The sequence below is a fragment of the Stigmatopora nigra genome, chromosome 6 (assembly GCF_051989575.1).
Source record: "Stigmatopora nigra isolate UIUO_SnigA chromosome 6, RoL_Snig_1.1, whole genome shotgun sequence".
NCBI classification, from domain to species: Eukaryota; Metazoa; Chordata; class Actinopteri; order Syngnathiformes; family Syngnathidae; genus Stigmatopora; species Stigmatopora nigra.
The window spans coordinates 7,953,363-7,978,456 of record NC_135513.1 but is presented as its reverse complement, the minus strand read 5'-3'; the positions used below and the strand labels follow the sequence as shown (position 1 = coordinate 7,978,456).

Genomic DNA, 25,094 nt, shown 5'->3' with positions numbered 1-25,094 from the left:
ACCAAAGTTTTATTTGGTTACCTCCCAAATATTTTGCAGCTTATTGGTTCAAATGTGTGACCTCTCATATACCTGCTCAATATTGCCATTTTATCTATAGAGTGCTTTTTCCCCACTCGCTCCCGTTTATTGCTAGTCGAGTAAATGTGTAAAGTGGAGTCATTTTTCATTTAAGCTATTGGAATGTGAATAGCGCCCTGTAAAATCATGAGAGACCATGCAGCCACCTGTGCAGCATGTCAATGGTCTTTTTAATGTTGACCTACAAACAAGTGTGCATTCTCAGCTATGCTGCACAGATTAAAGAAGCATGACTAGTATTTCTTTTACCGATAACAAAGTTAAATTTGAAGTCAACTGTGTAATAGCACACATTTTCCTATACCCGCTTAAGGCAACCGTAGTCGGAGAAGCTCTTTTGCACAGTGAACGTATGATAATAAATGATGACTCGCTGGAAAAATTGAGGTGACAAAGCATAAAGGGTAGAAGGGCTTGTGAGGTGATAGTGACAGGAAATGAGAGTGGATGCGAGCGCAAAGATGATGATCAAGGGTGAAGAGGACACAGGAGTGGAGGGTGATCAGGAGACGGCATGTCAAGGGGAAAAAGATTGTAAAAGGCTTTTTAAGATCTAGTTAAGATTCCTATACCATATGTGTCATTTAAATGATCACCAGAGCAAAATGCTTATTTTGCTATCCTTTTTTGACAAGATAGTATCGACTCCTACTTAATTTTTCAAAATTCTAAAATAATAATGTAATGTAATTCCTATAAAATACTATATTTCGCTAGTACCATATGATTGGTGTACACTGAATGAACTGTTTTCAATGAACTGTTTGGATTTAGCATTTATTTTGTTGTTTTGTTTTGGCTGTTTGTTTGCTTGTAGGTTGCCTCTTATTGATAAATATTTTAATTAAGAAGGGCTGTTTCTGCCAGATCCAGAGAATCAAAATGGTTTAAAAACATGTCAGTGGAACAAAATCTCAAATGATGGTATTATTTCACAAGCTAAAGAGGAAAACATGTTGAAATTAATCTTGGGCTTCCTCCAGCCTCTCCCTGAATCGGAGTACAACAGCAGCCCAGAGACGGTGGGCTACCGCCTTCGTGTACGCAGGACAGACGGCCTGGCTGATGACCGGACCGTGGAGGTCGAGGGGGTCGCAGGTGAGGTCACAATGGAGGGCCTTGATCCTTGGACCCACTACCGGACTCGGATTCAAGCCTACAACTCCATTGGACCTGGCCCATGGAGTGATGCTGTCCCTGCACGCACAGCTGAATCTGGTAAGAATTTATTAGACCTGATTCATTTTGGTTATGAAAAATTGGGCATACATTTAATCCCTCATGGAAATCTGAGGAGAATTATGGTGGCTGATTTTGTATATTTAAGTACCACATCTGAAAGGATGGCATAAATTGGACTCCTGTCATTGTGACAAGGAAAGCGTTGGTAAGATAAGAAGTGAGAGGGAGAACAGATTTGTACTTCTTGTGAAACTTTGGGGGTGGGGGGGATAATTATTGCACCCTATTGTATCCACAGTCATGCAATTTTGGAGCTTTTCGTTGAATGTCCCTTCAAAACATTGTCTTCCCTTTGTCAATGGCAAACTCAGAGACATACAAAACATAGCTTTGACACAGTTTTGTAGCTACCCCAAAATTATTGGAAGGATGCATTATTTTTCCTCTACATGTATTTTTCTGACAGCCTTTTCTACTAACATTTCCTCGACCATCAATTTTAACTTCATTTTGTGCTTGCAGTGCACTGAAACAAGTTCCATGATAAAAGCTGAAAACTTTTTTCTACTGAATAAAGCAAAAACTTTTTTTTAAATGTGAATATATCCACCACTTTTTACTCCTGTTCCCAACACTGTATGCCACATGTGTAAAAGTGGCTGGTCTGGGGCCAAAACTGGCCCATCATCAATATTCCTCTAAGCTGCTTTTTGGGGTAAACAAAAGGTTTTAAAGCCTCTTTAATAAAGTGTCTCAATACTTTCATTCATTTTTTTTTTGTACCGTTTATCCCCACAAGGGTTGCTGGGGTGCTGGAGTCTATCCTGGCCAACTATGGGCAGTAAGTGGGGGACATATTGAAAAGGTTGCCAGTCAACCACAGGGTGTGTTTTGGGGATGGGGGGTGGGGGATAAAACCCAAGTTCTCTGTAGAAAACCCATGCAAACTCCTGCGAAATCCACACAGGAAGATCGGAACCCGGTCAGGAATTGAACCCTGGATCTTAAGACTGTGAGGCAGATGTAATAACTACTTGTGCCACCCCAGTCTTAGAAAAACTAATTAATTAAGGCCTTCTCTGTTGTCCTTATGTCTTTACCAGTACCAAACCATCAGGGATTTCTCTGTCAGCACTTCTCCTATTAGAGACACTTTCTGACAGCGGAGCATTTAGAGATTGTTATTCAGCAATGCACTGTGTGCTATTTGCACTAGTGTGAGAAGGCCTTCAGAGTGAATACACAAGTTAGCGCCTGATCTTTGAGACCTTATTGAATTTACTCCTTTGTTGAAGTTGCATAGCTAATGCTGTAGTATTAAACTGTAAGAAGTTACAAAGGGAATGTGTTAGACTTCCACAATAGCTGAGCCTCTTTCTCACCTCACGCTATCTACTTCTCCTTCAATGAGTAGAGGAATGACAGGAAACATGTGACGCTAGTACATATAATGGAGCAAATCTATTGTAAACCTGATGTAGCACTAACCCAAACATGGATGTTTTTTTTTCTACAGTCCCATCAGGATCTCCTGTTAATGTGACTGCTGATGCTGTGAGTTCCTCCAAGATTCTCCTCACATGGTCTCCTGTCCCCCAGATGAAGCAGAATGGGGCCATCCTCGGATACAAGGTACACACAACACGGACACAACATTTAAGCCTTGTCAACACGATGCAGAACAAGTATATTGCACCCTCAAAAAATGTGGAAAAACATCATTCCCACCCAAACATTCAATTTGATTTTATGCATATTTCACGAGCCTATCAGACCCTTTACATTGTACATGTTACACTCAACATGTGGCATCCCGTAATGCATTCAGAAGACTTTTTACTTGGATCACGTAACATAAGTAATGCGGGTAATACTTGCACAATTACTATAGGGCCGGTAATAGATTGAGAAAATGTAAGGTATTATGTTAGAAGTTATTTAACATATCAAATTTAAAGGCGTTACTCTGAATGTATATAACATATGAACATGTTTTGTCGCAGGCAGTGACATTTCAACCTGTGACAAACCGGTTATAAATGTACATGACAACACATGGAAAACAGAATTTGCAAATCTTCACTTTGTTCGGCATTTCTAAAATCCTCCATCTATAATGCCCAAAATGTCTGTTTCTGTGAAGAAAAAGTTATTTTTGTGAAATAGCTTACTACATGCGAGCAAGGCCATAAACTCTCTAACCCTCCCTTTGTTGTCACACAGATACCCAAACATTCGTTTGGTTAAAGAAAAGGAAAAAAAAAAGACATGATGTAAGCTTTGGTAACTTCAATTGCATTATTTAAACATAACTCTAAACTTTGAGTTCCGGCAACTTTATCTATCTGGGTGGAATATTTACTGTATATCCCTTTGGGTCGTTATGAGGCTTTATCGCGCGGCGAGTAAACTGTAAAGTATAAAGTAAATGTTGTTTTTTTTCTCCCCAAATGGTTGAATCAAGGCAACTGGATGGCACGTGTTTAAATGCAGAGTCTTTCTTTTTTATGTCTTGGTGAGTGTTTTTCTTAGGAGCCGTCAATGATAAGATGTGTTTGTTGTTGCTTTGCTTGGTGAGTACCGCATACCAATTTGTGGTTCTCTCCACAGCTCATTAGAGCCACACTCCTCCTTGAAAGAAGGTTATTTTGACCCGATATGGGCAAACATATAATATTTGGAACATGCATTTTTGCAATGTGATATTTTCCCTGATAAAAACAGATATCTTATTTGAATATTATCAAAATGTGTGACAAATTATATGTGAAATGTAGTATTTTTGTTTTGAGGGACCATGGAAAGCTGAGAGTTTGAATATTTTAATTTGCTGTCAATGATTTAGTCCTTTAAAGGGTTAAAAATGAGAGACATCAGGACATTGTATGGGCAGACGATTGATGGTGTATTTTATGCTTTGACACAGATGGCTTTATGAATGAGAATTGACAAGAATATCTTTAGTCATCTGCTTTTTTTCTAAAAAAATACGTGTTTGTGAGTGAGCCATTATGTTCATGACACACTTTACATCCATGACAAACGTATTTCACAATGCTAATGAGAAAAATGAAGAGGAAGTTGTTGCAGCCCCATAAAGCACAAGACATATGGGCATGCCAGTAGAAAAGATGAAGATAATTCATCATTAGAGTGTCATCCACAAGAAAAAAACACAATCTCTCAAACCTGCACAATGTCACAAACATTTTCATCAAAACCAAGACAAAGATAAATAGTAGCGCTACAGAACTACAAGATGTGCTCATGTTTTCCTCTGTCATGCGCCACACCTTTCCGCTGCTTTTCACAACTCCCCCCCCCCCCACACACATCCCCTGAGGACTTATTGTGATGCACGTTGTTGTTTTGATCCGAGCGTAGAGAGACACGACTCGTAGCTTTGTTTCTATGTTTTTACAACACAGAGAAGAACAAAACTATTTTGGCTAATGTGATGTTGAAATTGTGTCTACGTCTTAATCTGCAAAGAAGATGAATACGGAAGGATTTGTCTCCACTTGTGTTGACATACTCGCGTTAATATGCAGAAAACAAAATAACTCCACTACGCATTGTTTGGAGATTTTAAAAGAATAAGGAAAGAAATCTGCTTATATAATCTCTTAGGCCTCAAGCACATGGCATACTTATATTGTTCCCTGGTATGTGTGGCTGCGTGAAAACATGCCCACTGTGCTGAGAGATGACAAGCAGCTGCCAGCAGCGCTCGCTTCCTTTCGCCGTTAGACGCCCATTTTTTTCCCTCACAGCTGCCACAAGCACCCCCTGACTTTTTGCTTTGCGTTGCCTTCAAGTCAGTCCTGACATTTTCCTTTTCGCTTTCTTCTAAGGTTAGGCTGCCAGGTTGGGAAGCCAAGGGAGGATTTTTTTTTTTACCCATACAGAGACAGCAAAGCAATTTAGTGGTTAGCACGCTTGCCTTAAAGTACATAGTATTAGCACATTGGCAGCCATCGACGGTGATAGACTAACTAGAGTTGTTCTAAAAGGAACTGTACTTGCTATGTTAACACTTATAGTCCTGAAATAAAGACACTTTATATCAGGCAACTGTGGGAGACGAACATGCCTTCACCCACACATTCATACCTGGGTGCAATTTAGAGTGGTCCAACAGACTACCAGGCATGTTTTTGTGACGTGAGAGGAAACCTGACAAAACACACACAAGCCCGGGAGAACATGCAAATGGTGCTCGGAAATTTGGTCGCTGGTCTTTTGGTCGCCGGTCAAATGGTGACAGAGAGTTTACTGTTGAAGCCAGCTCTCAAAATTATATTCAGGAGAGAGAGTTTAATATCTAAGAGAGAGGGTTTAATATCTAAGAGAGAGAGTTTACTATCTAAGAGAGAGAGAGTTTAATATTGAAGAGAGAGAGTTGAACATCTAAGTACTGTTTAATATTTAAGTACATTTGACCGGCGACGAAAAGACTAGCGACCAAAATGGACCAAAAGACCGGCGACTAAAAGACCAGTGACCAAACGTCCGGTCACGCATGCAAACTCCACACAGGAAGGTCAGAACCCACCTGGGATTGAACGCTTATCTCAGAACTGTGAGCTCGATGCACTAACCCCTCCTCCACCAAGCCACCACATTCTCGCCGATGTATTCAAATTTATTCAAGATAATAGTGAGATTTATAACAATTCCACAGGTCTCATGCAAATGAATCCTGGGAAATGGCCTCTATTTGTCACTAAATAAGCAGTGTCCACCAAATGTGAACTCAGATATGATACATATGTTTGTTTCCTTTTCATGATCATGTCTTTTTGCGTTCAGGTGTTGTATTCCGAGACGGACTCAGAGAATCCCTCCAGCATGGTTTTGGTCGAAGGAGAGAGAAATGCATCGTTGCTTCTTGGCGAGCTGAGGAAATACACGCTATACACGCTGCAGGTTTTGGCATACACACGGATGGGAGACGGACCCCCCAGCGGTCCTGTGCAGCTGAGAACCAAAGAAGATGGTAGGAACTCTATTATCAACAAAAAGTTTTAATCTAAAGGCTTTGCTCGCTTAATGACGTTACAGCAGATACTCTTTTCAACTCAATAAGTACACACAAATACACAAGTTTTCAGAGTTTGTGTAAGTTATGCATTTTAGGAATTAAAGAGTATAAAAATAGACATACTAAAAATGTTAAAAGAAAAAAAGTCTTAAGAAAAGTTTAGGGACTGACCTATTTCTATTCAATTATGTTATGCGTGAATTCATAAATTCTTAAATCTCATCTGAAGTCTACCTAGAATATTAAGATTTTTCATTTTAACTTCCTACATCTGTAATAGCCCCATGTCCCGACAGTGTTAAATGAGTGCTTTAGTTCAACTGCACATGTCGAGCGAGGCATCAGAGCATGTCTTTTTGTGTACGCTCATGTTGGAAGATTCAGAGGTCTGAGATAATAACATCACTGCAACCCTTATTAAAAATAAAAATAAAATACAAGCACAGGCACAGGCACACACACACAGTAGTGAGCACTGTCACGTTTGAAGTTTTTCCTCATTCCGGGGTGGAACCTTAACAAGTCAATTTGTCAAAGTCTAATGAACCTGCTCTGTGGACTTGTGTGCTTCTGCGTGTGTGTGCGTGCGTGTGTCTCTCTTCCACTCTTTAGGAACGCGTAGGTGTGTGAGTTACTTTGACATGTACTTGATGGTGTGGAACATGTACTTCTATCAGGTTCAAAGGCAGATGAGACAAGGTTAAGAGAAAATTACATTTTCTATTTTTGCATCTTTTAGAGGCATGCCTTAAAAATATATAAGGCACTCACTCTATACTGTTGCTTAACCTGATCAGGAATACATTTAGAATTTGTGTGCATTTGTGTGTATGTTGGAGTTGAAGGGACGATCATTGCTGCGTTACATAACCGGAAATTAGATGTATGTTTTTGATGTTGAGACGCTCTACAAATCTTTGTATATTATTAGTTGTCCAATCAGCTGCCAATTCTTCTTTTTTTTTCCTCCTTTAGTCCCTGGATTCCCTGTCAGGGTGGTATTCCCAGAGGTCCGCCTGTCATCGGCCAGAGTTGTGTGGGAGCCTCCCACAAATCCCAACGGCCTCATATTAGGTATTAAACACACAAATGCACGCACTACCATGCATGCACACACGCACAGTGAAGGATGTGGGAAAACATTATAATCCAGTAGTATCTCTTTAGTCCAGATCAAGGATAAACCTTCAAATACAGAAAAACATTTACAAACTGAACATACAAACAGAGATGAACACAATGCGATCTTTTAAATCAATTATTGGGTAAATATTTATATCTTTAGTTGTTGCAAAGTTGAGACAGTAATGTTTGTATATTATGTACTTGTTTTTATATCATATTATACTTGATGAATTGTGTTTTGATCCTGGTTGCTGTATCAATTTCGGCCACACTTTTTAATAATAATAATAATAACAATGGGACATAGGCCCTGTCGTCATCATCACCAACGAAAGCCTACTTGTCATCACACCCAGAAACTGCGCATGACAAAATTGGTAGGGTTTATCCATAAGGTGCATTTACTCGGCATTAGACCTAAATAAGTGATAGTTACAGACTCGTAATTTGGCATTCAGCTGTTATGGATACCTCGAATCACCCCCCAAACGGGTCACTTACCTCTCACTGTAAGCTGTTAGCTATTGCTGCTTTAATATTTGGGTAATGCCTAAACATATTGTTATAAATATTACGCCTATAGCCAGGTGCTGAACTCCAGTTAATTTTCCCGCATTGAAGGTGATGTGACCTTGATGTATTATATTCTTTGTGGGTACAGATGTAATCTGTACTGAAGAAATTCATTGAATTTCATTTCATTTTCTGAACCACTTATCCTCACAAGCATCATGGGGGTTGTTGGAGCCTATCCCAGCTGACTTCGGGCCAGCGGGGGATATACCCTCAATCGAGTCAACCCTAAGCCAGCTGATAGTAGGGCATGAGCAGAAAGACAACCATTCACACTTACACTCTTACCTTGAGGCAATTTAGAGTGTCCAACTCGTCTACGAACTGTGAGGCCGACGCGCTAACCACTCCACCGCCAGATGCCCGTACTAGAAAGTCAGGACACTGACAGGATGCACTGTTATACACAGCCTCAAAGTCGAAATCCAAAACAGCATATCAATGCTAAGGTTTCAGAGGCACAAGCACACCACATGACACTTCTCTCATTGCAGTAGCAGATGAGTGTTGCTCGTGTGTTTTTATGTTTTACACGTATCTGCGCCAGGTGGAAAACACACTCAGCAGGGAAGTGAGTCAAACAGGACAGTGTGAATTATGTAGGAGTTTAGCGTAAACAAGAAGACATTTAGAATTATGCCACTCAATTCACCAATACAATTCCCTTGATCCTGCTGTGTCCTTGCTCGGACCCGTGGTGTGCGTTCTCTTAGTGCAAGGTGCCTTTTATGAATAATAGCTACTGTGTCCACTTGAACACTGTCTGCATGCTGTTACTATGCAGTAATATGCCATATGGTTAAACTGCTAAGGCAGTACAGACATTAAAACCCAATTATCCATTTTTTTTCTACAAGCCCTCTCCTTCATTAGGGTTGTCAGTCAGCTGGGCCTGACTGGTAACAAGGCATTCACAGAGAACTTGTACTATATAGGCTGATAGAGATAGCATTTATGGAAAAACCTATAGAAAATTGCACATTATCTTTACTATTAAAATGAATCATGGAAATAAACATGAAATATGTTGAAATTAAATAATGCTGTAACTGATAATACAAAAGAAAATTTCAAATAGAAGAACAAAATTGCCTGCTGTTTCTTGGTTTTTCTATTTTAGAAAAGAGTTCATGTGGAGTGTTAATGAATGTCAGGATTTTTGATGCGAGACATCTTGTATTTTCTTTGAAGCAGTACAAAGAAAGATGATAAAAATACCCTCACGCATGCAAGCTTGTTAAGTTGCCACAGTTATGAGTATTTCATGAACTATACAAGCGCAGCCAAGCAGACTGAGAAGCTAGTGTTGCCATCGACATACATTTTGCCAAAAGCCAGCGGGCCACATGAGATATTTATACACTGGTTCTTTCCCACAGCCCAAAAAAAACTGTACGATAGAGGCTTTTTACAAAAATCAAACGGTCCCCTTTTGTAATGGAGATTTAGCCGCATGGATCTCATCGTCTGGGATATCCTGAAGATTTTGTGAGCATTACTCCGAGCTCTGAAAACGATTGTTTGATGCCACTGGATTTTCCATCTTGCCGTTATCTGGTAATCTGCCTCACTCGCCGCTTACATTAAGCAAACAATCGGACTATCTGATAAGATTATCTCAAAATGCAAGAAGATTAAGTGACTGCCAGAAGAGTGTTGTCACAACAGTGTTACCTGAACCAATCGCTGAGCTTGTTCTTACATGAATTTAGTAGGATTTTGAGTGAAATGTATGTATGTTAATTGTGTGACAGTGCACAGGAAGCATTTGCCCCAGTCCTTTTTCAAACCCTGTCTCCTTTTACAGATACTGAGAAAAATAAACTGCTGCTCTTGACAAGATAACCATTATTTTACTCAGCACAAAAACATATCATATTAAAATACCCAACTCTAATGAGTAAATATGCCTTTTATGGCCTGGTTGTCGAGCCTCATTTTCACGACTGCCTCACTGTTGAATAGTCTTAAATCAACCTATCTTGTCTTTGGGTTGAAGTTATACTAGTATTAAGTGATGTTAGTGTCATGCATGGCTGGCTACACAAAAAACAAGAGTGAGTACACTGTGATTCTCAACAAAGATGAGCATAAGAAGTATATTGGCCTTGTCTTTATCATGATTGTAATTTCTGCATGTATTTTTCCCAAGAAGAAATAACGTTGACAATGTTCACAAACTTGTTCAACTTTGATCATCCCACCTTTGTCGCTCCCCAGGCTACCAGATCGCCTATCGCCTGGAGAACAGGGACAGTCAACAGTGGACTACGGTGGAGGTGGGCTCCAATGGACGCCAGTTCACTGTCACAGGTCTCACACCAGAGCAGACCTACGTGTTTCGGCTTGCAGCACGCACCGCTGTGGGCTGGGGCCAGGAACACGTTGCCCAGGTGGTCACTACTGAGCGAAGAGGTAAGATGGACAAACGCTACAAGAAAAAAGTTTAAAAATGCTCACTCTTTTGAGAGATGTAGTCATTCATATTCAACATTGCTTATCCTGGACATGGTAGCGTGGTGCTGGAACCTATCCCAGCTGACTTTAGGGGAATGGCAGGCTACACGTTACCTTACACTGGTTGACAGTCAGTCGTGGGGTACACATAGAGACAGAACCATTTGCATTCACAATCACCCCACCACTGACCGGAAATTGATCCCGTGCTTGCCCACACAAATGTCAAGTGAGTGAACCATTCACAATTAACTTAAAAAAATATTCTAAAACTAAATTAAATACTACATATTAACTAACTAACGGAACAAAGGCTGAAAAGCGCACGAAATGTATCACGTCAAAAATTCCCCACCAGGCTGTAATACCATTAGAGAGCATCATCTCTGGCGAAAGAACTGATCCATTTTCTTTCAGCATGCCTGAAAATGTGGATTTCATAACTACCCTTATTTCTTCTATCTGTATCCATGCCCCCAAGGTTTAGTGACAGGCAGAACAATAAAAGGCTATTCCATCAGTAGGCAAAAGGTACTTTGTACAACTCAAAGCCACTCAACCACTATTCTGCTCATGAAAATATTCATGTCTGAATCTACTTGTTTTACACTGAAAATGCAGTGTCAGCACATTTGAAATGGTTGCAATGTGATATGGTCTTATGGTCACATATCATAAAACTATATTTTGGAGAAAGGAGATGTGCCTCAATTGCCTAATGGAAATATTTTCACTATCCTACATCTCTAATATTGTATATGTATAGAAAACATTATCATACATGGAACAAGTCCAAATGTCATAGAGTGAGCTCATGCATTCACTTGCACAATACAATTACCCATATAAAAATTGACGTGTTTACCGCACACCTTGTGTTAAATTATTTGCAAAGAATTGAGCTTGTCTGTATTGGTTCAGTTAAAATGATGCATTGGAGAATAATACACAATACTCACAAAGGGAGGTACAGGGTGTGACACAAAAATGTGAGGCCATCAGCATTCAAAGCACCCTATCTGCCAAAAACGTTCTCTATTTCATATCCTTCAGTAATATATAAAATATCAACCTGGATGTTTAATGGACCTGGCTATGCCTTCATCATAAATTGACCACACTGTTTTTGTATTCTATCCTATTTACATCCTACATTTCATTATTTCCGAATATACTGTAGGTCCAATGTCCCAAAACAATGTTCACCTAATTTTGAAAACCCAAGATGCATGAATCACTCACTCAACAAGTCCCAATTTGCCAGCAACGAAACCTATTAGCAAAAAAGCAATGTCATTAGGAAGCTAAAACTGTTCTTTTGCTTATATATATATATATATATATATATATATATATATATATATATATATATATATATATATATATATATATATATATATATATATATATATATATATATATATATATATATATATATATATATATATATATATATATATATATATATATATATATATATATATATATATATATATATATATATATATATATATATATATATATATATATATATATATATATATCATGTTCATTTTAATGAGGATAAAGCGGTTCAGAAAATGAGATGAGACAATAGAGCATTGGAATGGAATTAAAACCTATGTTCAAAGTTGATATGAGACAGTCACTTGATAATGTCGCAGACCTCTCAATCTTTCAGGATCTCATATTAGAGTACGCACACGCATATACACACATTCAAAGCATCGCTATCTGTTTTCTCAAGACGACCATTCATTCCTTGGCTGTTCCACTTCACTGGCATGACAGTCAATTAGAATATCCTCATTGAGCATTCTTTCAGATGATGGCAAATAGTTTAGGACAAATTAATTCCTCAAAATTGAAAACGTCTCTTTGGTTGCATATGTGCGTGTGTGTGTGTGGGGGGGGGGGGCTGGGATTAGTCGTGTGTCTGTTTTTCAACAGATGTGGAAGAAAAATCATTGTCTACGGGAAAGGTTAATATTCTCAGCAGACTGGTTACAAATAAATTTAACTAGTGAATCCCTGTTTCCTATGACATGGCCATTTTGATTTGACTTTTCATCTCAGAGAAATTGAGACTTTTCATTGGGTTGCTCATTTATCTGAGATTCCCAAATGAATAGGAAAAAAAACACAAATCTGGAAGATGGCTGTTCCATTTGGCAACAACTCAACAAACAACATTTTTTAACAAATGTGCTAAAACTTTGAACCAAAAGTAGTGATGCGTTTCCAAAAAGAGAGGAACAACTGATTCACAAATCTAATATTATGATGACGTAGGTAACAAGACAAAAAAACTAGTACAGTAAATAATGAATAAATATCACAAAAGCCATGGAAAAAATAAAAACATAAGCTTCTAAAAAACAGAAACAAAATCTGGCATATTTTTGGTCCGACTTGGAAATGATTCTCCACGTATTGTCAAATCATTTTTTAGAGATTAATAGAAGGGGAAGAGAAGAATGGCAATCCGATTTGTCTTAATTACTTGCGATAAAGATGAATGGAGAATTCCAAGGCTCTAGGTGCGACCATGCTTGACTCTATGCATGTGTGTGCACATTAATTATACCTCAGAGTGAATCAATAGTGCTTTTATTTCTCTGCCTAGTCAATATCCCCATAGCCCTAAAATTAGGCAGTCAGTCTTCCTTAAACTGTTTTTTTATGCATCTCCATACACATTTTGTCATCAACGTTCTTAATGCCGTCTTTCTAATTGAATAGTAGAGACACAGATTAATACTTTTGCAATCTCTCACCTCCGAGGCACCAGCTGTTTTGTCTTGTTTCATTTCACAAGTGCAAACATGCATAACACAGTGATGCACAAGTGATAAAATTATAATGTTTATGCATTCCCTGTACTTTATGGAAGTATTATTGCAGAATTTAAAAAGCTACATCCGATAATTCAACAATTTACAAGTGAATGAATAGTGTCATGTCAATTGAATTACGTACTTATTAGATATAGCCATTGAACCTATCAAACCGCATACTTCATCCTCACAAGAAAGCCTGTATGCATGTTCTGTTGCTATCATATAGTTCAAGATATGTTGAAATATTGTTATACCTTTACAAAACTCGACAATAATCCCCATTTGCCTAGACATCCCCTGTGCATTATGGCATTAAATGTGACCAAAATAGATTTTTTTGCCAATTGCTTTCCCTGTTTTTGAATTTGGTAGACTGGTCTGTGTCAGTCAATGAGCTTACCGACCCAGTGGGGGTGTTTATTTGGCCATTGCAAGTGAAAATTCTGTGTGCCAAAAAAGACACCATTCTTAAAGGGAATAATTTAAAGCCTAGTGACACATTGCAAATAGCAATGGACACACCCATAATCAGTCCTCTTTCCAGAGAAAAGGCTTGCCCATATGCCTGCAATGGACCATTGCCTGAAACACCCATTACCCAACAAAGGATTGTGGTTGCAATGTATCTCACTGACATTTGCAAGCATGATATTGATATTGGGATATCAAGACTGCCACACTACTATGGCAATCACAATGTGTTGTGTTTGTATTACAAAGTATTGTCAGAATTCAGAGGAACCATACTAATAATATTACTTATCCGTATGCTATAGATATGACAATGTATTGCTATCTATACCACACAGACTAGACCAAGTTTGGTATTGTTTTACATTGTCATATTATGTCATATAAATATTACAATGTAGAATACTGACATTGTAATGTATCGTCATTGCATTGATTGGTGTCTGGGTATGTGATGTCTCCTTAAATTGTGAGTTATAATTTACTGTTTATACAGTGGATAAACTGTATATATAAACATCTCTAGAAGGCTATTTCTTCAGGATACTGAAAACAGAAAGAGGGACAGATATATATTATTTCTATTTACTCATATGTATGCTAATGCACAACCTTTGTATTGGGATACTGTCTGTTTCATTGGTCAAACTTCACTGAAGTATTACATTTCCACTGCTTCTGTTTTCCACTCAATTAAATTTAACTGGTGGAATTTAAGTCATAAATTCAGAATAACCTGTTTCCTGATTCATTTTTATTTACATGTACGTTTTCATAAAATGCATGCAAATCCACATGCACATCTGATGAAGTGGAAAAAACACCGGGTAATATAAATATTTATCTCATGATTTTCTATCTACCCTCCTTCTTCATACATACAGAGCGTCCCCAGCCACCCAGGAAGTTAGCAGTTCCGCAGGATGGCGTTGAAGCACGTCAGCTCCGTCTTCACTGGGTTACGGGCAGCTCTGGCGCCTCACCAGTAAGATACTTCACCGTGCAAATCAAGGAACTGCCCAATGGCGATTGGATCACAAATACGGCAGATATCCCACATAACCTAACTGTCTGGATCATTGACAGGTATGCACATATCCTCTAACCTTTGGGTTCAAATTTGTGTCCATTCAGCTTGAAATAGGCCTAAAAGTTTTGGTGCATTGGAATTTGAGTCTCAAGAACAGTTGTATTGATACCGCAATCATAGAGAAAGAAATAAGAAAGTATAATGGTTACTTTGGTGCAACAAAGGACATGGAATGAAAAAAGCAAACGCTGCAATATGCTGTATTTTTTCTTAATATATATAATAGCTTTAACTTTGCATACGTAAGGCTTTTTCACCCATGACACTCTTCTGTCTAATCCTTTTTTTATTCATGCTATTTTTTTGCTCATGCTATTTTTTAAGTAGGGAAAATGTCCATAGCTGAAAATGAAAGGCTTTTGGCAGTAAAAGGTGAAAGCCATCCACCTATATAGACCGAAAACCGGAACTAAAGCAGGAGCGCAACAGATTTGGAAGGATTCAAAGACCAGCTAAGAAAAAGGCATCTGGCTGCTTAATGTGTTGAAGAAGCTGGTGGTTTGGCTTCAACCATGCAGTTCCACACTTAGATAACCACTCAAAAAGGCAAAATGGCAGTGGGAAGGCTCATTTTTACTTAGTTTACTTTTTTTTTTTTGCTGTTCACCACGTTTGGTGGTGCTGTCCCTCCCCACTTTTACATGGTGGCAGTTGCAAATGCATCCATTGTTCTCACTGATGAAATATTTTATCTCATTGCTGGGATTCTCTACCTTTGTAATCATTTGATTAGCAACTGAGAATTTTTGTGTGTGCCACTTAGAAAATACTGAACATAAAGTGTCCTTGGGCCAGAACAGATACATCAAGGCACTTGTCCTCAATATTGTCGCAGCACATTGTTTTAAGATGAGCCTCTGTAAGCCTTTTGTAGTGTCAGTCCTACAGGACCCGCAACCCCACGGGGGTTTGTTTTTGATCCTTATTGGGCCAGTCTTAGAATTTTCATCTCTGTAAAGAATCTGTGAAGAAGGATCTTGTTAGTATGAAAAGTGGCGTAATAGAAGGACATCTCTATTAGAGGTTAGTTGGTTGTCTTGTTTTAAATGAAGTAATCTATATTATAAAACTCCTGTACATTTAGACAAGTGCACATGATTTTTTTTGTTTTTAAAGCACTGCAATTTTAGTTTGTGTTATAACTGCATGTTTATTGTGCCAATATTTGCTTAATGTGAGTAATGTTGTTATTTTTTTTCTTTGTGCATACTAATGCGTTCGCCTTGCACAGAGGGGGGAATGCAGATAACATATTGTGGTTTTGAAGCAGTTAAAAATGTGTGCTTTTATTATTGCAGAACCTTTCCAGCTGTTTAAAAGCAGTTTCCCCATGTCCTCGAAAGACATTGATTTACTTATTTTTTGTTTAATGTTAATGGTATAATGAGAAAAGAACGTGTAGTAGGCAAATGCCAAGTAATACGAAATATGAGTGTTGTATTTACTCTTGTTTGTACAGGCTGAAGCCCTTCACATCATATAGGCTGAGAATGCTGGCCACCAATGACATCGGCCAAAGTGTCTTCAGTAGGGAGACAGATGCCGTCACAACCTTGCAAGATGGTGAGAGATGAATAATGGATACAAACTAGGCAAATAATGAGAGTTTGACTGAATTATTTCTTAATTAATTCATTTATCCATACAACTGAAATAATGCCAGGTTGACAATGGATTATTATACATTAAAGAATGCCTTAATTTCTGATGTCAAATGCCATATTCAATGGGATCTTTTAGTTTCACAGAAATTAATAATCTTCAATAATTTAATGGGTATCAGTTGAACTGCAAATTATATTAGTTTTCAAATTTAACATACCTTATATGTTTTTTTTAATTTTGTATTCTAATTTTTATTTCATTCATTACATCAACAGTTCCATTGTATAAAATCACATTAAATTTCAAGACCAAATGCTTTCCTTAAAATCAGGGGTCTCTAATCTGCCAGCAAAGACTATTTAACCAATCATGTTTCTGATTAAGAGAATGCAAAAAAGGAATCAAATATAAAATAACTTATTACGTCAAGGAATTGCAATGGACACCACTTCTGAAGTGTCATCACTCTCATCATATAACCAACCCTGGCAATTTGAATTAAATAGGCTATTCTGTCATCATATTATACTGAAATTCTTTTTGACATCTGTAACCTTAGACATATGACCCCAACTCTCCAAAATGTCATATTACAAAAATATCATCTAAGAATGAGCATAATCCTTTTATAAATTCAGAGTAATCTTGAACACAATCTGCAAACAGACAGAAATAAGGAACCAAATACATAACCTTCCCCTTTCATGACAGAGGTAAATATATATACTATATATGCTAATATAATAGTAGCCTAGAACTGTGCTGAAAAGATTTGAAGCGTATTTATAATAATACCGCCCTTGTTCTACTTGGCTTCCAGCTCCTGATGAGCCGCCTGAGATTCTCACAGTTAAACCCTCAACAACAACCTCCATCTTGGTCCAGTGGAAGGTAAATGGTGTGGCTATATTTTCTTTACTACTGTAATAAAAATAGTGGACATCAATATTTCTAATTATTCATTACAGCACGAGAGTTTGCCTAGGGCAAGTTTGTGGAATGCAGTAAAAGAGATTTTCGGTGTCAATTTTAGTTTGTTGAGTGAGACTAATCTATTACATAATAACATTTAATTATTTTTTTACATTCCTCAACCAGTTTTCATAACACAACTACAGGCTTGCTATACACTAGCAACAGAAGTGGTTTTAAAACTGTTGACATCAAGTATTTCCTCCAAATTTCTCAAAGGACATGATAAGACTTTTTATAAACACGAGAATACATTTTTTAGTAGGGCCAAATAAATGTTCATGTACAGTATGACATCCATACTCGTAAGCTACTTAAAACATTTGAAATCACCTCAAAACGCTTTAAGTTATTGAAATATTTCCCTATAATAATGTATGTACTTGTACATCAACAAATCCCTAACATTGATGTTATCCTCCTAGATTTAACCAAATACTATGACCTAAATAGTATATGCCAAAATGCATATTATCTAGATAATTTTGGATTTACTGTAGTTGTTGTTACTGTTAAAGTACTGTACTTACATTATGATTGCAATTATACTGTACACAAGAAAATACTCAAATACAAATAACCACATATACAACACCAACAACAAATTCAATTGTAAATAAATATAAATAGTACAGTGTTATCAGAAGTAAAATATTTAGTAAGTAGTATAAATAGTATGTTGTGCTGTGATAGTTGTACTCTAATCAACTAGCCTCCTTTACTAGATTTTATAGAAACATTGACGTCAATTTTCATTATGCAAATATTTGTAGAATTAATTCTGGGAATTATGCGAGTGTCATGAGAAGGAATCGGCACATGTCTAGTAATACTCACATCACATTTTTGGAGAATCACTGCCCTATAATTTATAATTTAGTTTTAATCATGTATTTTTCTGTTTTTATTACAAGTGGTAAGACATCAAAAATGTCCTGGAAACCTGCAACTATGTTATATCATTAGTTTTAAAATGTTACTAAGATCCAACAGTCTATTAAAAGTGTTAATACATTTCAATGATGTTTTGGAAACATGCAACTGTGTTATGTTTTTAGCTGCAAAATTTGACTAAAATCCAACTGTTTCTATGACATCATGAATGTGATAATTGGATGAGCTAGTCAAAGGCTCCTTCCTCATCAGGCTTAGTATTTCACATGGGCTTGCATTCAAGTTGTGGTTCTCTTATATTTATAGACTGGCCTTGCGTATTTTTCAAATGACTGTAAAACTGGTCTCATTTCTGGCCAATTCTGATAATTGCCTATTACCCTAACTGACCATTATCTGTTCCCCTAACATACTAAGACATTTCAACTATAGTCCAAACAGACTTTAATAATTCACTGGAGTGATAAAAGCCCTGCAGAATGTGTGTTTGTATTTAATACATTATTCATCAAAGTGTGAAACAAGAATAAAGTGATGATTGAAGGAAAGACTGAGTGAGGAGGGACAGGCTTCGTTTGAAACCGAAGTCGTGTAGCATCTTCCTCTGACTTAATGGCAAAAGCAAGAGGCTGTGAAAGTTACCAACATTTGTGCCCACTTTTATAATCCAGTCAAACTCATTACCCTTTTAAGATTGCCTTTTTCAGTTTCTCTTCACTGCAAAAATTCAAAGTTTTATCAAGATGATGTGTCATACTTTACAGTAAAAAAAATAAAATAAAATTATATGGGTCATCATCTCAGTCAAGGGTCGGGAACCTTTTTGACGAAAAGAGCCACAAACGATTCATATTTTCCAATCTTATTCCTTTTGAGCCATACTACAAATTTAAAAGTCAAAATACATACATGTAAACGAGTGCCTTATCAATTTTTTTTTGTAATTTCTCCACTTTTTAAGTGGAAAAAAATGAATATTTTTTTAAAATATTCTTATGCTGTTGCTAATAAATGAGAGGATGCATTCCAGAAGAGTCTACTGCAAAAAAATGAAGATTAAAGCAGTTCTAGATGTAATGTCTCAGTTTTGTCATCAGCGATTTCCATATTTTAGCTCACAGGTTAGCAAAGAGCCATATGCACTCATCAAAAGAGCCACATTTGGCTCCCGAGCCATAGGTTCCCTACCCCTGATTTCACTGAAAATCTGATGAAATCCATTGAGAAATATAATTTCAGTCAGATATATGTAATGGCTTATTTTGAGACTTATTTTGTATTTTTACTGATTTCATTGATGACAGATTATCCTACTTTTTAGTAGCAAAAGTAACTGTTTAAAAAAATATTTTTACTCATTTTTAGTGCCATTCTTCCCAGTTTATTCACTGTCAATCAGGACTTCTGGAAAATTAAGTCGCATCATTTTTTTGTTCATAAAACAAGTGACTGAATTATTTTGTTGTGTTTCCCTAGCGTCCGAGTGACGACCACATTAATGGGATTCTGACAGGTTACCGGCTGTATTACCGAGAGCTCCCGATGAACTCGTCTTCCTCAGACAATATTGTCCAGCAAAGCAAAAGGAACGCAGACGCCCATATTACAAGTACGTCGACACACAGAACATTTTTACAAAAAAATAACCTTGAACAAAAGTTCACGAGCAGGTAGCGCCTTGCAATTAACTTTTAACAGTCTTATTATGTTGTTTGGTCACGATCTAATATAAGAGCATAACAAAGCATTTGCTTCATGCCAGTGTGGCTGTAAACCCTGTAGATGTTTATTTTATTGTCATTTGTTTATTAAAGCAATCCAAATTGCAACAGTGGCTTGGTCCATCCATGACCACCTGGGGAGTAATTGCAGTTTGTTTAAAGGTAGTCTAAAGTCGACGTTAAAATAAATTGTTGGATTGGGTGGGAGTAAAACTTGTTGTTAGCAAACCTGAATAATTTGAATGAATAAAACAATAAGTGCATATAATGAAGTTTTAAAAAGGGAAAACATCAGGATGCCTTGTCAATCATTCTAGCTTACTAGAATTCCTGTTATTGTATCTTGCATATTTCATGTGGTACATAATTTACTTTTATTAGTTTTGTACTACACATTTATAAATATTGATTTGCACATCTCACTATGCACATTTTACATCGCTCATTTTAAACTGCAAATTTCAATCTATAATATATACAACGGACGGCCCTACGGCCAAGTGGCTAGCGCGTCGGCCTTAGACTTCTGGGGTCGAGGGTTTCATCCAAGGTCGTTTCTCACTGTGTGGAATTTGCATGTTCTCCCCGGGCTTGCATGGAATTGTTGTCTGTCTCCCAGTGCCACAATTAGCAGGGCAGCAATTCCGGGTGTCCCATATGTGGTGCCCAATGTCAGCTGGGATAGGCTCCAGCACCTCTAAGTAGTAAAATAAATAAATTAATGTGTGAATATATACAACTGAATGAAATCAACACATAACAATATATCTTATATAGACAACCCTTCCAAGCATTAAGGTAACCTCTGTATCAGTCTTTTTCTTTTTTCAGTAAATGTTAAATGAATTGCAGAAACATTTTATTACTGTTCTAATTCATTCATCTATCTCCTCAAAAGCCAAGAGCACCTTCAAGACAATCAGCAGCTCCTCACTGACAGAGTTTGAGTTGACACGTAAGTCACATCATTTGATTTTGAGCTTGTTTTATCTGCACATAGCTTGTATAAGGACACATATTCAGTGAAACTTCGAAGATACAAAAAAGTCAGTGGTCAACTTGCAATGTGTTTATTGCAACTGTTTACATCACATTGTGTCATTTGCTTCTACTGTGGACACTTTGAACCACATGAAATCAAAATAAACTTATTGAATAGATTATATCAAACTATTTGAAAACAAACTAGAACTTGAGGGTCCAAAACATAAAAAGGAAAGTCATACTAATGATAAAAACTGTTGATCATTAGAATAATTCAAAGAAGCAAAATACTACCTGTCAAAGGTTATCTAAAAAAAAAATAAGGCATGGAAAAGATGAAAGTGTTGTGAAATCTAACATGGGCTAAGGGACAATATGTAAATGGGTTATTATCGTTGTATTTTTTCAGAATTGAAGAAGTTCAGACGGTATCAAATTGTCATGACGAGCTACAACATCGTCGGTGAGAGTCCTCCCTCTGAACCCGTCGAGATGTCTGTTGGAGAGGCAGGCAAGTAAAAACCTGTCACCTTTTTTTCTGGCAAATCCTGTCTGACATGGTGTTAGGTGGCAGCTTTCATCGATGGAAGTGCTTTGTTAGCTTCTTCCGCTTTATTGGATTTCGCTTTTGCTGCAACATTTTGTTAAAATCAGTCGAGTATTGCACATGTTGCATCATTTCCGGACCCATCCTCCTTACAGCTCTCTCCTTATAAACTCCATTTAAAATTCTTCATCAGCATTAAACTTCTAAGAATCTTGAGAGCAATAATCAAAGCCTATTGCTCAAAGTTCATTTAATGTTTGCAACTTTAATTTTTCATTTGCCACAGTTTAAATACAAAAAAATGTATTCAACTTCATAATGCACTCAAGCATCACTAAAATGACAAATTTCATACAGGGTGTTTATTTTACAAATTATATATTTTATATTATTTATGTATTTATTTAGTTTTGCTTATATAGTCATTTTCACTCACATATAACCTTCATTTTTTATTTATTTCAATACATGTATGTTCTGCATCATGCATGCATTATTCTTTGTCTTAGTAAATAGTAGTCAATTAAGATTTCTAATATTAGTTGTATATTACTGTTGTTTTATTATATTCTGCATCAACACTAGCAGAGTTATGCATATGAGTGAGTCACTGCTATGTTAAGGTTGTTACTAGCATATTGCAGTAAATAATAGTCCAGAATATTCTTTTTGATTAAATTATGAAGGGATGCTCAATCCAAATGTTGCATCTCATGCAGCCGGGTGCCACTGTTTGAATGACAAATACACCAAAAGTTCTGTGTGCCGTAGAAAAGCAAAGTCTTAAAGTCTTCCCAACATTTACTTTTTACCACACAAAACAAAACATGCCAAGAGAGTTGTTGGCATGTTCATATGCATGAAATGGTTGCAAAGCCTCCAGTGGGGTGATAAAAATGGCTTGAGGGTGATGATGATGAAAGAGGGTGTTATGGCATGTTTTACTTGTGCATCAGATGTATCGCAACACACCACTCGTGCCCGAACATTCACCTTGTAAGAAGTATGGCAATTTTAAATAATACTTATCATGAATTGTAAGACTTGATTTTTGTTGTCATCTGGCTGATTCTAAAGAGAATATGGAGCTGTTCAGAAGAATTTATTTGAAACATTACCCTAACGGAGTACCTACCCCATAGCCTTGTTTTAGTAGTTATTTTCAGGGTTTTTTTTATATTCATTTTAAAATAACATAATGGAGAAACAACTTTCCCTGGCCTCGGTTGAGGATCCCAATTAATTTTCTAAAATGAGGAACACAACTCTGTAGCTTTTATTTCTCAATTTACCACAACACAATTTGTTATTATAACATTGATTGGTCAATGGATTTAATATAATGTACTGTTATGCATGTAAAAAATAGTGAAAAGAAAATGTAAACAATCACTCAGCATTACATTTGTATACAATACCCCATGACCATTATCCAGAAACCGACCAAGAGAAATATTAATATTAGTTATAGATATATTTTTTACAGAAACAAAGCAACTTTTTAAATTCCCATGGTATCCAGGAGTAGACATGGTAGTTATTTATTATATAACCGTGATGATTATGACAGGATCTTTGAAGAACATCTCATTTTCAGAGGTTCCCTTGAACACAAGAAGTCATGGTTTAACATCTCACAATGTTGTTTAACTTCCAGCTCCATCAGTGGCACCGCACTCTATCCAAGTATCAGCTGTTTCCCCCTCCAGCCTGGAAGTGAACTGGGACACGCCCCCCCTGGAGACCCAGAATGGACTCATCCAAGGATACAAGGTGAGGGCCTCAAAACAGCAGTGTCGTTACAGTATTACACGATGTCATTGGCCCTCCAGGCTGTCGCCGTGCAGCTCCTTCAAATGTCCTGCAGAGCGGAAGAGAATTAAGTTAGAGGAAAGGACTTTAATGGTTTCACTATCACCACTCGGGCCTGACAAGCACCCTCCTTCCTTCTACTCTTAGTACTTCAAACACAAGGTTATCTGTCCCGCTTTGGACACATTGATTTCTGCAGCGGAGCAGAGGTGGAATAGAGAAGAAAGATGGGAATGTAATATTTGCCGAGCGAAAAAACCAGACGAGAGCACGGTCCCTGTAGAATCCTGATTAGGGGGAGTGCATCAAAGTGTCAGAGACGGACGGGCAGAAGTTAAGCAGATTAAGAGGAGAGAAATAGAAGCAAAGAATGAATGTTTAATGAATTGATAGCTTCCGACTTGTGCTAATAGTCACTCAGACTGCAGGTAGCTTACAAGGAACTTTTCCTTTTAAGAAGAGAGGAACATTTCTTCTAACTAATCTAAGATTATTACCTGGTGTGGTCTTGTTAGAAGCATTGATAGAAAAGAAAACAATAATAGCACTCAGCAAAAATCAATCAACGAAATTACACGCTATTGAGTTGTCAACAAAGAAGGCGCAGTGAAAATCAATGGTTTGTATTACCGTGGCGACACTTGATGAGCTTTTAAATGCCTAACCCAGTGTATTAACATCATGACCAAATCAACCATTACAAATAATGTGGAACCTTAGAGGGTTCATTTTGAAACTTGCTAATCATGGTGTGATATGACAGAGGGTTTTTTTACCCTTTGACAAAGTCAAATGATGCATGAGCCATCTTGATAACCTTCTATTTTCATTTGTTAAACATAAGATTGGAATTAAGTAAAAGGAGTTTTTATTTTTAAGTATTACCTCAGGTCTACCTTTGACAGTGATAGGCGTCCAATCCATTTTCATTAGAAGGTCTAGCTGCAGTCTTTCGATCCCTGTCAAATTGGATTAGACAACGGTCACCGTCATTAGCAGTGAAACTTGATCACTCATTACCAGCCTTGCCAGTTGATATAGATTTGATCTCTATGACTGTGGCATGGCATGAGTGAAATTAATGAATTGAAGGCTACAAGCACCAAATTAAACCAGAAGTATTAATATATTCTAATATATTTGTATTTATCTAATTGAATTGAATGTTTTCTATAAGTCATTATACACTATAAAGCTTGGAGAACCAAGACAAATGTTCCAGCAACAGAAAAAAGTCAAGAAAACCCTAACCAAATCTATTTTGCCCGTTTTTATATTTATATATGGCTAATGGGTGACTTTAAGATTTCTAATATTAGTTGTATAGCTAATGGGTGACTTTGCAAGAGAAAATGTGATTTTTATGCTCTTTCCATTAGTTATTGTTTTATGATTTTTGGGAGAAGCCTGCACCATGAGTATGCTTTAAATTGCCTTTTGGTATTAGTGTGAGCCTGATTGGTTGTCTCTCGCCCTGCGATTGTCTGGCCACTGATGCAGGGTGTTACTTGCCTGTTGCCCATAGTTAGCCTGGATAAGCTCCAGCACCCTCGCGACCCTTGTGTGAATGTAGTAGATTGTCGGCGGCAAATGACTGTGCTGTTCTCTGTGGCCATTTGGTGGCATGCTGTCTTTTCTGTGCTTATTTCTTGTGTCCTCAAGAAATGCCATCTCAACTAAACTACTAAGTACTGTT

The 25,094-nt window shown here is 37.2% G+C and overlaps 1 protein-coding gene across 4 annotated transcripts in view; it reads left to right on the top strand.

The window, feature by feature from the left end:
* Positions 1-25,094, top strand: part of sdk1b (sidekick cell adhesion molecule 1b) — a 172,318-nt gene that overhangs the window by 136,861 nt on the left and 10,363 nt on the right. For 3 of the 4 annotated variants that reach the window (XM_077719167.1, XM_077719166.1, XM_077719168.1), the window contains 12 exons: positions 1,065-1,299; positions 2,780-2,895; positions 6,076-6,262; positions 7,283-7,381; positions 10,226-10,420; positions 14,658-14,859; positions 16,323-16,426; positions 17,289-17,359; positions 19,811-19,943; positions 20,954-21,010; positions 21,449-21,550; positions 23,244-23,359. In XM_077719167.1, coding sequence (XP_077575293.1) covers positions 1,065-1,299; positions 2,780-2,895; positions 6,076-6,262; positions 7,283-7,381; positions 10,226-10,420; positions 14,658-14,859; positions 16,323-16,426; positions 17,289-17,359; positions 19,811-19,943; positions 20,954-21,010; positions 21,449-21,550; positions 23,244-23,359 — 1,617 coding nt within the window. Of the gene's footprint in view, positions 1-1,064; positions 1,300-2,779; positions 2,896-3,637; positions 3,779-6,075; positions 6,263-7,282; positions 7,382-10,225; positions 10,421-14,657; positions 14,860-16,322; positions 16,427-17,288; positions 17,360-19,810; positions 19,944-20,953; positions 21,011-21,448; positions 21,551-23,243; positions 23,360-25,094 lie in introns of those variants that run through there. The other variant, XM_077719169.1, reaches the window with a different exon arrangement.